Source organism: Danio rerio, chromosome 4 (assembly GCF_052040795.2).
Source record: "Danio rerio strain M-AB ecotype USA chromosome 4, GRCz13ab, whole genome shotgun sequence".
In the NCBI taxonomy this organism is placed as follows: Eukaryota; Metazoa; Chordata; class Actinopteri; order Cypriniformes; family Danionidae; genus Danio; species Danio rerio.
This window is the reverse complement of record NC_141024.2, coordinates 12707919-12722500: the sequence shown is the minus strand read 5'-3', so window position 1 is coordinate 12722500 and position 14582 is coordinate 12707919. Positions and strand designations below refer to the sequence as shown.

The following is a 14582-nucleotide window of genomic DNA, read 5'->3' as shown; positions in this document are numbered from 1 at the left end:
TGATTAATTTGATTGTTAACAGTAATATGTTTGTTTTAATAAAGTAATTAAAAGTTATTTATAGTGAAAAGGATTAATGTGTGATTGTTGAGATGTAATTCATCAACTTGTGTACTTCAATTACATTATTTAGCAATACTGTACAATAATTTAACAATAATTTGTTTTATAAGTTGTTTGCAAAAGGTTTAATACATTAATGTTTAATTAATCAGATTGCCGGATGTCTGATTAACTGAACTTAAAATATTTGAATTGTGTTGAATATTTGACTACAGTATACATGTTTACCATATTGATATAATTAAATGTAATTCAATTCAAATTGACTGAATCGAAACGTGTCATTAGCTTGATTACTTGGCATCATATGTAAATTGAATAACATTAAAAACACTGATTAGTTAGTTATAAAACATTTAATGTGACATATTTGTGATTAATATGCTAAACAAACTAAAAGTCTTTCTGACTAATTGCATAAGCCTAATTGCTCTAACTATATTTAAATTATTTTATTTGATGCTAATTATTGAATTCAAAATTACTGATTTTATTAGTTGATGTTTGCAAATAATTTGATTAATTTGCCACATCATGCCATTTGATAGAATTTCACTAATTTCATCACAATTTTTATTTTAATAAGACATGACTATTTGCATGATTCATTCAAATTAATTTGATTAAGCCTGTCATATCCACCAAATCACATTCCTAAAGTGATTATATGAATAAATGCATGACCCTTATAATAATGAAAGAACAGATTTTATAACACCCTCCTGATTTTTATTTATTTTTTCCTCCCTCGTTTCCAATCCAGCTTGTGACTCTTTTTGGTCTGTGAAGCACTATAAGCAGTTTCTGCGTCGAGTGCTCTAAGATCTGGAGGATTTGGGAAAGCAAGATCATAATTCGCCTCTTTGGGCACCTTTACGCATCACGGCAGATTATTTCCTGTCGTGTTCATTGACAGCTTCCCGCTGCTCGTTTTTGGCGCCTCCTTTTGATCTTACAAAATCCCTAAGCTGCTGAAGTTACCGAACCACAGCGTCTTCATCCCAAACGCCCAGAGCTTTCACTCACTCGCTCCCTGTGTTCAGCTCAATACAGTCCTCGCTGTATTTCTTATGCTCAAAAACTACATTTCAAGTTTTTTGAACGAACATCCCAATATAAAAAGGTTGTGAGAGCAGCCTCTGCTTCATCACATTGCCAGATCTAGCTATTGTAAGTGCCAAGTTGTTAGACTTGATCATAATAAAGTGGCAAGATAACAATCTGTAAACTAATTGAAAAATACAAGATTTAAAATAGTTTTGGTACATTTTTGAGGAATTCATTTGGGGTGTCAGGGGGAAGTTTCACCACAATATCTGGCAACATTACTGACACTAAAACTGACTGGCAGCAATTTACCAATGACCATCATGATATTATCTGTACAAAACTTCATCAAACGCTAGAAAATAACATAATTAACCCTCAACAACTATAGGCTATATACATTTAATAAACATAGTATATTTTTGTAGCCATTATTATTGCGCAACTTTGAACCTCCAGACACAAAAAAATGTTCATTGAATGTTTTTAGTTGAATCAGCTTCACGTTTCCAGTCATCTCAACTTACTTCATCTCAATTGAACAGGCTAAAATATGAAGTTAAACTTTTAAATAATTAATTAACTATTAAATAATGAAAATAAACCTGATTAACTTATTAACTTGCACTAATTTTCTAACTTCTCTACAGTTATGGCTGAATAAAAGCCATCACTAAATGTAAAGCAGGGTATTTTAGCTTCTGTTTTGCGCTGTGTAATAGAAGTGTTGTCATTATGTGTGACTTATATTTGACTGAAAGGTAAAAATGTGCTTTTGTTTTAAAGGGATAGGTCACCAAAAATGTCAAATTCTGCTATGATTTACTCACGTTTCACTTGTTCCAAACCTATCTGAGTTTTTCTTCTTCTGTTGAACACATAAGAAGATACTTTGAAGAATGTTGGAAACCAATAGCATTGACATCCATAGTATATAAATTTTTACTAAGAGTGTCGATTCTGCTTTTGTGTTCAATATAGGGGAAAATCTCATACAGAATAACTCTGCTTGCCAGCTAATTAATTGCATTTATTTACAGATATTTTAATTCTATTTAATATTTTAAAAATGCCTTTCAAAATGCTCAGTACTTTTCAAGACATTGGGTTCAGTAAGATTTTAATTTAGTTTATTTAAGAAATGTGAACTATTATTCATATATCTGAACAAATGTTATTTCTATAGGTGATAAATTAAAACAGCTCTGATCTCATTCCTTCACCTTCGTCTTTTGATTCTCTTTTTGTCCATTTTCCAGACTCTACTAGAGTCATTTAGTTCTGAATGCGCACTAATGGAGAGATCTTGATCTCCTGACCTCTCCAGGCCTCTGAAATCAATACGGCTATCAAAGCTGTAAAGGCCGTGTCTCCTGCTAATTCTTTTTTCTTTTAACGTTTCGAATTCCTTCGCCGCTGGAAAGCACTGTTGATTTGATGTGTGCACGCTTATGAACATTAAACATCTCAGAATGGCCCGTCTATATCTTTCTTTGCAGAACAGGTCAGGATACTTGGATCAGACTCATTGAAAACACACTGGGAGACTCAAACAACCATTTAAACACTGTATGGGATGTATTAATTAGGTTAGTAGATTTCAAAATCTCAAATGTATTATTTATTTATTAATAAATGTGTATCATTTATTAATCGATTATATTCATTTATGCATAATTTATTAACACTTTAAAATTAGTCTTCCCAAAATCCCCACTGTAGTTTCATTAATTAGTTCATTTATTTACTAATTTTATTTAACAATAATAAACATTTATATAATAATTTAAACTTTTAAATATCAAAATGTACAATGCTGTTTAAATGCTTGGGTATTTTATTGTAATTTATTTATTCATTTAACAAATTACAAAATAAACTAAAGTACTTTTATCCAATAAAAATGATTTATAACCATATAAACTCTTTATTATCATTATTGTCGTTTGCTTAATTTGCCTTCCCTTAATTTCTTGTAATTTATTCATAAATAAGAGTTATTTTTTTGTATTTTTATTAGCATTTTATAGTTAATTCCTTAAGAGTAATTACTAAAGAATTGTAAAATCAGTCTTTTGTATTGTTTACAGTCACATTGAGTTATTTTATTGCTGACACTAACTAATCCAAAAATTTTCTGACAATAAAATAGCACAATGTGACTGTATACAACATAAAAACACTGACTTTACTTTTGTATAGTAGTTTTTCTTAAAGAATTAACAATAAAATGCTAATAAAAATGCTGTTTGGCTGCCTAGCTTTTTCTGCAAAAAACTATTAGCACAACATTGGCTTCCTCCACATAACTTGGAAACGTATAAGTGGTTGGTACAACTTCAGTATATTATAATGTTGGAATTATTCACAGCTTGATTGAACCTGGTACAAATGTGTGCATTAAAGATCTGGGCTTCAGCTGCTGACAAAATCTTGTGTTTTTTAAAGCACAAAGCAATGATCAGGACTCACAATGACCTCATATTGTATACTAGTATTCTATTGATCTCATTCTAGATACTGTATTTTTTCTGTTAACTTCTTTCATTGGATACCTCAGTTTAAAGAGACTGTTAATAGAGGTTGGTGTAGTTGAATTAATATATCTCATTATATTTTTATTTCAGCCTGTATGCTCTGTTAATAGTAATAAAATATACATAATACAGATTTATTTCTGAATAAATTCCCAAAAATTGTTCAGCCTTAACATTCCGCAGTTTCCAGATTGAAACTCCTTCTTGCTTCAGGTCTGTGATCAGTGTGCCTGATATCAGAGAGTGAACTGGCAGGATCATAGGCTCATGTGAAGCAGATTCTGAGCTAGAAATGGAGAGTGTGAAGAGTTCAGAGGTCTTTGATGTATTACTCTCCGTCTCGCTCCCGCAGCTCTGCTCTCATACGTCTCCATGCTGGATCGAGGAGAGCCAGAGAAAGATGGAGACTGTTCGGATACCGCAGGGTTTGGGGTTACAGGAGAGTGTCTTCCGTCACCTGACAGATGCTGATCTCCACTAGACTGTGACCGCATGACAGTTTGAGGGCATGCCGGGTGCATGATACACCACAGCTTCAAACCACTGACATATATTATGCCCGTTTTCGTAAGATGTAAAATAAATCTCTGACGACCCCATAATGTGTCTGTGAAGTTTCAGCTCGAAATATCCTACAGATTATGTATTAAAGCTTGTCAAATTTGCTATGTACAGTTTAACAAAGTGACTTTTATTGACATTTTAGTAGTTTGAAATAATATAATGTATAAGAAGTACTAAAGTAAGTCTGAAAATGTAGTATCAGTTTATTACAAGATGTTTATATTGTAATATATTACGATATACGTAATATAACACTATCCAAGATAATATTTCACTTTAAACTATTCAAATTGTAAATAAAAGTCACTTTTTTCCAACTTTTCAAGGTTAAAAGTTGTTGGAGGAAAGATCAAGGTCGCATAATGCAATTTATAAGCATAAATAAATGAGGCAAAATAAAAATATCAATCACAAAATATGTAAAATTGCTAATTTACGGATATATTTTTTTAGAGTGCATGTCGTTTTTCTGTCACTTTAAATGCAAATGAGCTGCTGCTTTACAGAAGAGGGAGGAGCCTTTGTATGCTAATCTTACACTATAGAAACAACAAAACAAGTCGTCTCACTTTATTTTGATGGCCCACGATCATGCTTGAATTGTCGAGGTGATAGAGCTTTTTTTAGTAGCAGCTCCAAGACTTCTCCTACTTCGGAGCCATTTCAAAGGTCGCTGAAAACACTCTTGCTTTCTTTAGCTTTTAGTCATGTGTTGTGACTTTATATATTTTGGCTCCATGCTTGTTTGCATGCATTTTGTGTGTTTATGTACAGCACTTTGGTACCCATTGTAATTGGTTAAAGTGCTCTTGAAATATGTTGCAAAGGGTTTGTGATTTTTAATAGAACGTCTGTTGGTGGATCAATATTAGTAGATATTAAGGACACAGTCTAATAATACTCTGATGAGAATTAGTTGGCATATATTTGCAGTGTAACTTATATAGTCAACAAAATGCGTAATGTAGGGACCATTAAAAATAAATTAAAAGCAATTTTAGACAGCCAAAGTGTCAGAGATGATCTGTAGTGGATTTAAAGCCTTCTACAATCAGACCATGGTAGAGAAGAAGAGGTTAAAACTTCTAGGCTGCAGGAGGCTTCAGAAATGTGTATGTAGTTGTTGTGGAGTGATGTTGATTTAACTCAGAGACTAGCCTGTTACTGCTCCGTTACAAAGTGCAAATAAACAATACACTAATAGTGCAGTTCTCTAATCTTTCCAGAAAGATTAAAAAGTTTGTCACCTGACTATATCGTGCATAATAAATATGTGTTTGTAATGAAACTGTTTTTAAGTCTGGTTTCTGAGAATATATTACACTTAGACACAATGCAAAGCATGTTATTATCAAATTCAGAAAATAAATTTGGAGGCATTCTCAAAATATGAAGTGACCAACTTGTTATGGTTATGAAATTAAAACACGAAGCACTGGTATAGACCCTGATTTGCTGTACATTATCAATGGATACTTATTGGTATAACAGTCCTGAGTAAACTACATTTAGTGCAAACACATAACACTTTAACCTACTTCTTTTAATTCAACCAAAACATCCCCAGTGCCTCAGACGTCGGGAGTCTATAGAGACTTAAAACTTCCAACAACTGAATATCTGTAATGTTTTTTTCTGGCTCAGACATTGTAAATCTCAAGCTGCTACAGCCAGTAAACAGAAATGCTGAACTGCTGCAGTGGTGCTGTGGATGGAAATGTGCAAATTAAGTGACAGTAAGTTTATAAAAAACTGTGTGCATGTGTGTGAATAAGTATGTATGTATGTTTCCCAATAATGGGTTGCAGATGGAAGGGCATCCGCCGTGTAAAACATATTCTGGAAAAATTGGTGGTTCATTCCGCTGTGGCGACCCCTGATGAATAAAGGGACTAAGCTGAAGGATATAAAAATGAATGAATGTATTGGTAGATGCACCATTTTATAGCACTAAAACACAAAACAAGGCTGATTTTCAAGATGAGTCCCCTTTAAGAGGCTTTTAAACAAGCCAATACCCTCCAGGGAGAAAGTCTTTTGTGCAGATTTACACACTCCACACTCAGTGCAAATTTTGGTAAACTGTAGTGAAAAGCAGTGTCACAACTTTGGCCATCAGCCAAAAAAGAGAAGCTGCATTTATTGCAGAACAGCCACGTTTGGATGAGCTCTTACTGTAGGCTTCCTTAAACTAATTCTTTGTGTCCTAAAATTAATGAAAATGTATTCCCAAAGCGAAGCCCACTTAATCTGGTGAGATGAATGTGAAATGAACGCCCAAAATAAAATGATTACTATGCATTTAATTCATAATAACCTCGAGCATTCGCAACAAACACCGCTTACGAATGCATAAAGGCACTGAATAAAATGACTTATGATGTTAAAATAGGTTATTAAAATTCCAAAATCTGTAAATGTTTTTTGTTGTTGTTAGTATTTTATGTAAACGTATTATTATACATCTAAAATATAAGATTACTGATTTGTGTGTTTAATATTTTTAAGAACATTTCATCGGCATGTACCATTTATGAACACTAATGAGAGTGACTTGTGTTTTTTTAACATATTAAATAATTTTTAAATTATCGACTCTCCCTATATAAAACTCTAATATCTAACCTGTGATTTTTATATTTTACTACACTTCAGAAATAGTAATAATGAATGGTATTTTAGCATTCAAGCTTGGTCCCAGTTGAGATTTAATTTAAATAAACTGATAGAAATATTTAGCAAGGATTGATTTTCATCCGTTTAAATCTTTCGCATTATCTCCTTCAGCCTTTTATGTATTTAAATATATACTCATCTATCCATCCATCCATCCATCTATCCATCCATAAATAAACTGATACAAATATTTACCCAAAATTAACTTAATCCATTTGAATCTTTCTCGTTATCTCCTTCAGCATTTTATGTATTTATATGTGTATCCATTCGATTGTTCATTCGTTCATTCGTTCATTCATTCATTCATTCATTCATTCATTCATTCATTCATTCATTCATGTGCTAATTCATTCATTTGCTCATTCATTCATTCATTCATTCATTCATTCATTCATTCATTCATTCATTCATGTGCTCATTCATTCATTTGCTCATTCATTCATTCATTCATTCATTCATTCATTCATTCATGTGCTCATTCATTCATTTGCTCATTCATTCATTCATTTGCTCATTCATTCATTCATTATTTATTTATTTGTACTATTTTCTGTTCTTGTTTTCCTTGCAAATGTTTAAAAGAAAATAGGGAAAGTATCTCACTATGTCTGTCATTTCAACTATGCATGCATTTTTCACTTAATTAAACTATATATATATATATATATATATATATATATATATATATATATATATATATATATATATATATATATATATATATATATATATATATATATATATATATATATATATATATATAACAACTTCTACAGGAAATAGTTGCATTGACGAGTATTACACTAATTTAGATTAAAAGTGAATGACAGTATTTTGTTTTTAATTTATTTTTTATATTTTATTTTATATTATTATTATTGACTCATTTTATTTGTCTATTATTATTATTTTACTTGTTTATGTTTTGTTTGCATATTGTAACTTTTATTGTCAATTGTTGTGCAAATGTTTATTGGTCAAATTGTATATTTGTTTTAATTTCATATGTTTAAAAAAACAAAGAAAATTATTAATAAATAAATAATTTAAATAATTAATAAAATAAAATAAATTTAGCATGGACTTAAATTGATTAAAAATTACAATCACACAATTGTTACGGTATGTTCTCCCCGTGTTCGTGTGGGTTTCCTCCAGGTGCTCCGGTTTCCCCCACATTCAAAAGACAGCGCTATAGGTGAATTAAATTAACTAAATTGGCCGTAGTGTATGTGTATGAATAAGTGTGTAAGGGCATCCACTCTGTCAAACAAATGCTGGATAACCCATGATGAATAAAGCGACTAAGCCGAAAGAAAATGAATGAATGAATGACAGTTGTTACTGTGCGTAAGATAGTAACGTCTCACTCTCCATAACAGATCATTTCCCCCCCACATCTCTGTTAAAGCATCTCCACAATTCCCACTTTTTGTTATGTACAGGATGGTGCATGGTGCAAAAAGTGGGTCAACAAGGCACTTTGAGATATGTACCCTACTTCCACAAACCAACAACAAGTCACCTCATCCATTTCTGCAGAGAGCCTGCCCCAAATAAATCAACGAGATTACAACATGTTGCATTTCCACTTACATATCATGAGATCACTGGGTAGGAGATGATTACTGTTTGGATGATGCTCTTTATAATGCACGTCTAATGTTTCAAATATGCACTGCTTTGAGGTATGAATGTAACTAGACATTAAAGCTGCGTTCGTTCTGTTTATTCACTCTAATAGAGACAGTAGTGGTTTTTCTTAATGCATCTTGAAGGTGGTATAAAACTGTGGTACTTACGTAGAGAGTGCCACTCGTCCTGACGGATGGTCTTGGTGATGTTATAAGAGAGATCCTTGGGTATTGTGGCCGAAGAGTAGTGGTACTTGATGTAGGAGCATCTCGCAATGGACCCTGAGTGTATAGAGGAGGAAATGAATGTTAAGTAAAACATTTACCATGAACAATGTAAGCCAGCAATTAGCTATGTTTCTAATAGTTTTAATATTATCTGCTGATAAACAGATGATGCCATCAGTGAGCTTTGTATTGACAAGAAAAGCCACAACAATGCATGTGTTGATTTCAATTCAGAGGGGAAAAGTTGATCTCACAATTCTGTTTGTATCACACACTTCATTTATTTTTCATAATTAACAACCTACTAGTCTATTTTTTCATCTTGCAATTCTGAGTTTACAACTTGCTATTTTAAGTTGATGTCTCGTCATTTTGAGTTTAGTGCTCGTAATGTTGATTTTACCACTCGTTTACAGCTCACAATTCTAAGTTTACTGCTTACAATTTTAAGTTTACATCTAATAATTTGAACTTTAGTGCTCACAATTTTAAGTTCAAATGTAATCGTTTTAAATTTATGCTCGCAATTTTAGGTATAATCTTATAATTTCGAGTTTAGTGCTTGCAATCTTAAGGTCAAATTTCATCATTTTGAGTTTAGTGCTCGCAAACTAAGTTTAAATCTAATAATTTTAGGTTTAAATGTAATAATTTGGAGTTTACTACTTGCATATTTAAATATAATCTACTGTAATCATTTTGAGATTAGTGCTCATAATTCTATGTATAATCTCCTCATTTTGAGTTTAGTTCTCACTATTTTAGGTTTACACCTAAAAATTATTACATAATTCAGAGTTTACTGGTTACAATTTTAAGTTTGAACCTCGTAGTTCTGTTCACTGCTCTCAATTTTAAGTTTAAATGTATTAAGTTTGAGTTTCTATTAATTTTGTGCTAACTGCTCACAATTTTGAATGTTCTGTTTGTAAATTTAAGTTTAAATCTCCTAATTGTCAGTTTAGTGCTCGCAATTTAAAATTTAAATTTTCTAATTTTTAGTTTAGTGCTCATAATTTTAAATCTAATAACACAGAGTTTAAATCTAATAACTTTAGATTTAGTGCTCAGAATTTTGTTTAAACCTTATAATTTTGAGTTCAGTGCTCGCAATTTTAGGTTTTAATCTTATAATTTTGAGTTTAGTGCTCCCAATTTTAAGTTTGATTCTCTACATTTTAGGTTTACTACTTGCAATTTAAAGTTTAAATCACAGCTCATAACTTACATATAACTTTTATATCTTGCAATTCTGAATACATAGCTTGCAATAATATCTTTACAGCTCAAAATGCTGAATTGCAGAACAGACTTCTGAGTTCACAGTTCTGAATTCATTGCATTTCTAACTGCACATTCCACACAGAGAAAATGCATACAATTCTCATTTTGTATCATGAATTTCTGTTTACATTTTACAATTGACTTTACATCCTGCAATTTCGGGTTCAGCTCACATTTCTAACAATCATATATTGTATTTTACAACAAATGTTTCTACTTCAAAAAATCTGATTTAATTCAATGTATATATTTTGTGGTTCTCTTTCTAATTGTTTATAAATTTCACCAGTAATTCCAGCTTTTCAGTGTCCACAAACCAACTACAGTAGATATTTTCATTTTCATTATGCTGTATTTAGCATACAAATCTACACACATTTGATCTTTTTTCTCTCTCTCTTCGTTTCTCTTCCTTTTTGAGAAAGCAGATCTAATTTTGTTTTGAGCATCCCAGGAGGCTTTTTCAACATTTACAAAGTTGTGCGATGTTTCTCTTTTGTTCCTAATCAAACGGTGCTTTCCTGTAGCTTGTGTCACACATTTGGAAATCCCTCTTGGTTTGTGCATTTCCAGGATTTCTGGTCGACTTGTACAAGCGAATCTCTCAAGCTTTGGCTATAAAAAATGTCTTGTCGTGTCTGAAATGATTTTATTTTGGAGCTGTGAAGCGTCTTTCGTGAGCGATTATATACGGCCTTTAGAAAGAGACGAGAAGACTTGCTCTGATCATCGGTGAAAAAGGCCTGACAAAGATAATGATACATATTTCTGTATCCTAACACCACACGGAAGCAATCATTCCAGCTTGTGCCATTGTCCAGATATCATTTCCTGTTGATTATGAAAGTCTGCAGATAGAAAATGGCAGCTTGTATCATACAGAAAGGAGAATTATAGTCCCGTTGCTCAGTTTGCTCCTCCATTATCTTATTCTTCCAGGAACCGCAAGACTAGCTAAAATCTATGTTGTCTTACCAGGGGAAGTTCTGGTGACACATTGATTAGCAAATCATTACTGTCACAAAATAAAAATGGATGTGCTGGCAAAAGATCTAGTAGATGTAAGGTAACTAAATTTAATTGAGAAAAATAAACGTAATTCCATACGTCTTCAATAAAAATGTCAGGAGAGGTTTTTCTTCAATGTTTAAGATATTGGCAATTTGCTGTATACAAATGAACAATTCGATTCACAGAATTCTGTTATCCTCAATGCAATGCAAGAGTTACATTCAGGGATGTGCAACAAATTTCATTTCCTGATTCATGCTTTTATTCATAGCTGATATTAACAGGTGGAGTTTATTAGGATTCGTCACTTGTCAATCATTCTTCAGTTCTCCATTGGCCGCACCCATACATACTTCCTCTTTTTCTATGAATGCTCAGCACAACAAATGTTCACAAAAAAAAGTTCTCAACTGCAAATATTCTGTCCCCACAAGAAGTTTCACTGCAGAGTTAATTTTAGGCAATCAGCTTTATCTACTTCTGCAAAAAATGCTTCATTAGTATGCAAAACATATCACAGTTCAGTATATATATCACTTTTAAGCAATGCAAATACAATTGTTCAATGAAAAGAAAAAGAGAGAAAAATAGCTTTTAAAAATATATTCCTTTCCACAATATAGATTTCAATTGCCTACAGAACAAAACACTGTTATCCTAATTATCCTAACTTGCTTACTTAAAAATAACCTAGTTACAGTAAGTCTTTAAATTGCACTTTAAGCTGAATACTAATATCTTGGTTAGTAGAAAAATGCTATGTATTGTCGTCATGGCAAAGACAGCATCTATTTGCTATTAGAAACTAGTTATTAAAACTATTACTTTTAAAAATGTGTTCAAAATATTTTTAAAAGAATACAAATTTCACAGGAGAGCTAATCATTTTGACTTCAACTGTATATACAATCGAAAAAAATAATACATTTTTTTTAAAGGGAGCTAATAATATTGACTTTGGCAGTTTTTAAATGTATTCATTTTATTCCAGCTAAAAAATAAAGAAGTAAAACATTTCCCAGAAGTAAAATACAAATTAAAACACTATGAAAAATATAAAATGTCCTTGCTCTATTGGTAAATATTTGAAAAAGAGTTTCACAGGAGGACTAATAATTGTTTCTTAAACAGTATTTTCTATGCAGTGCTGTTAACACTTTTAAGGCACATCAATTTATAATGGTGCACTTCTAGTTCTCTCTGCATAATAAGCTCACCTAGATTTAAAACTCAAAACAAAAGTGCACAATTGCTTATGGCTTACTCTGGGTTTAATAAGCGACTCCTCCAGCATCTCTCATTACACAGGCTTTGTTAGACAGATTGTTTTTGGCCCTGTTTGTCCCCGCGGAGCCGAAGCTGATCGGGTCAGTGACCGACTGTAAAGCAAAACCATCTTTCTTCCGGGTTGACCAGACAGCGCTGTTCCTCCATATAGATTTTCTGATGGCCAGCAAGACCCAGGAGAGTTGAATAGATTTTAAATACGACGAAGAAAAGCTGAAGGCAGGTCTAAAAGTGTCACCGGGAGCACAGCACTTACTTTAGTTCAGAAGTGTGACTTAAATATAGAGCCGCTCGCTTTCTTTTGAGGACTCTTAAGCTTTCATCTGTCTTTATGCATTTAACATTATATGCTATATGTCGAAGTGTTTTTATGTGGCGTAAAAACACTGTTTACAGAACAGTTTGTGTTAATGTTGCCAAGTAGTCAATGAAAGGTTATTTGGCTTCCCCTGACGCCACGGCTGTTCACACAGAGACAGTTTTTTGATCTTTTTTGACTGAGAGATTTTTTCATGTTTTTAATAATTCTCTGACAGCCTGTCTGAAGTTATTTATTCCCTTACTTGGTCATCAAAGAGCATTTGCTCATTCTTTCTGTTTGTATGTTGGGAACGCCAATCATTTCCCAACTCAAATAATCATTCAAATGTGTTATTATTGAAGACAAGTCAATTATTGAATATATGCTTCAAAAGTTGCTTCAAAGGGAACTTTCAAAGCCTTTAAACTACTGTTAAAATGCCTTATAATGTTTAAATTATGTTTTTTAAAGAGGCAAACTTGCTAATAAAAAGTCTAGCAAGTTAAAAAAAAAAATTCTTATTTATTTAAATTGTTTAATCCAAATAGGCCCCTAGTGGATAGCATACATGTATTAGTTCTCCTGTGAGATATTAATTCTCTTTCAAATATTTCCCAAGTGATGTTTAACACTGCAATTATATCCGCTCTTCTGGAGAAAGTCCTATTTCTTTTAGTTAGTCTGGAATAAAAGCATTAAAAAGGTCAATATTATTAGCATTTTTTGTTTTAAATTGACACAGAACAAACCACTGTTGTCCGATATCTTGCCCAATTAACCTAGTTAAGCCTTTAAATTATTATTTAATAACTCTGGATACTCCTTTAGAGGCTACACAATTAAAGAAATAGTTGATTTATACATTTATACATATAATGGGGATCTAAACAAACACATAAATAAACACACAAACTTTAATGTACACAATGAATTGCTATCATAATATAAATATATATAATTTAATATAATAAATATATACATAATATATATATATATATATATATATATATATATATATATATATATATATATATATATATATATATATATATATATATATACATATATATATATATACATATATATATATTCATTCATTCATTCATTCATTTTCCTTCGACCTTCCACCAACTTATCCAGCGTGTTTTACGCAGCGGATGCCCTTCCAGCTGCAACAAAGTACTTGGAAACACCCATACACACTCATTCACACACATACAATATGGACAATTTAGTTTATTCAATTCACCTATAGCACATGTCCTTGGACTGGGGGAAATCGGAGCACCCGGAGGAAACCCACGCCAACACAGGAAGAATGCAAACTCCACACAGAAACGCCAACTGACTCTGTCAGGACTTGAACCAGCAACCTTCTTTATGTGACGCGACAGTGCTAACCACTGAGCCACCGTGTCGCCTCATTACCATAAAATAAACGCTTTAATAAAGGTATGAATGGTAATATATATACTGTATATGCACAAACTATAAAGCTCTCCTCTTGATTTGATTCTTGCACAGTTTTACAAAGACTCAGCAGTGGCTGTGCTCCGTCTGCTTTTCTGCTCATTGTACTAATCTAAAGAGCGCAGACTGGGATTTGGCAGACTGGAAGTCTCTTTCACTTATTTATGAATCTCCAGCCTGCGTGTCTCGCTTTGCTTTGACTATCACAGAGTGAGAAAGGACATTTTATATTTCGTTTTTTTTCCTGAAGGGCGAATTTGATTTTATTTTTCCTCTCTGCAAGCACATTTTTTTAGCTGTTTACCTCAGGATTAATCACTGCCATTATCCGCAGCTAATGTGTCTGCTCAGCCCAATTTCCAAATAAATAAATAAATAAACAAATGCCTTTTAAATAATCCATTTGAGACACGTTTCACACATGTCCAACCAAGTGCGAAGGTGCAGTCACAAAACAAAACAAAAACACTCTTGTAT

The 14582-nt window shown here is 32.2% G+C and overlaps 1 protein-coding gene and 1 long non-coding RNA gene across 2 annotated transcripts in view; one reads left to right on the top strand and one right to left on the bottom strand.

The window, feature by feature from the left end:
- The window catches only part of si:ch211-9f20.4, a 53108-nt gene extending 48996 nt beyond the window's left edge, over positions 1-4112 (top strand). Inside the window, 1 exon segment of the long non-coding RNA NR_186828.1 lies at positions 4000-4112. This is a non-coding gene — a long non-coding RNA (si:ch211-9f20.4).
- tmem178bb (transmembrane protein 178Bb) overlaps positions 1-14582 on the bottom strand; it is a 119853-nt gene that overhangs the window by 54238 nt on the left and 51033 nt on the right. The window contains 1 exon segment of the mRNA NM_001002396.2: positions 8693-8806. Coding sequence (NP_001002396.2) covers positions 8693-8806 — 114 coding nt within the window.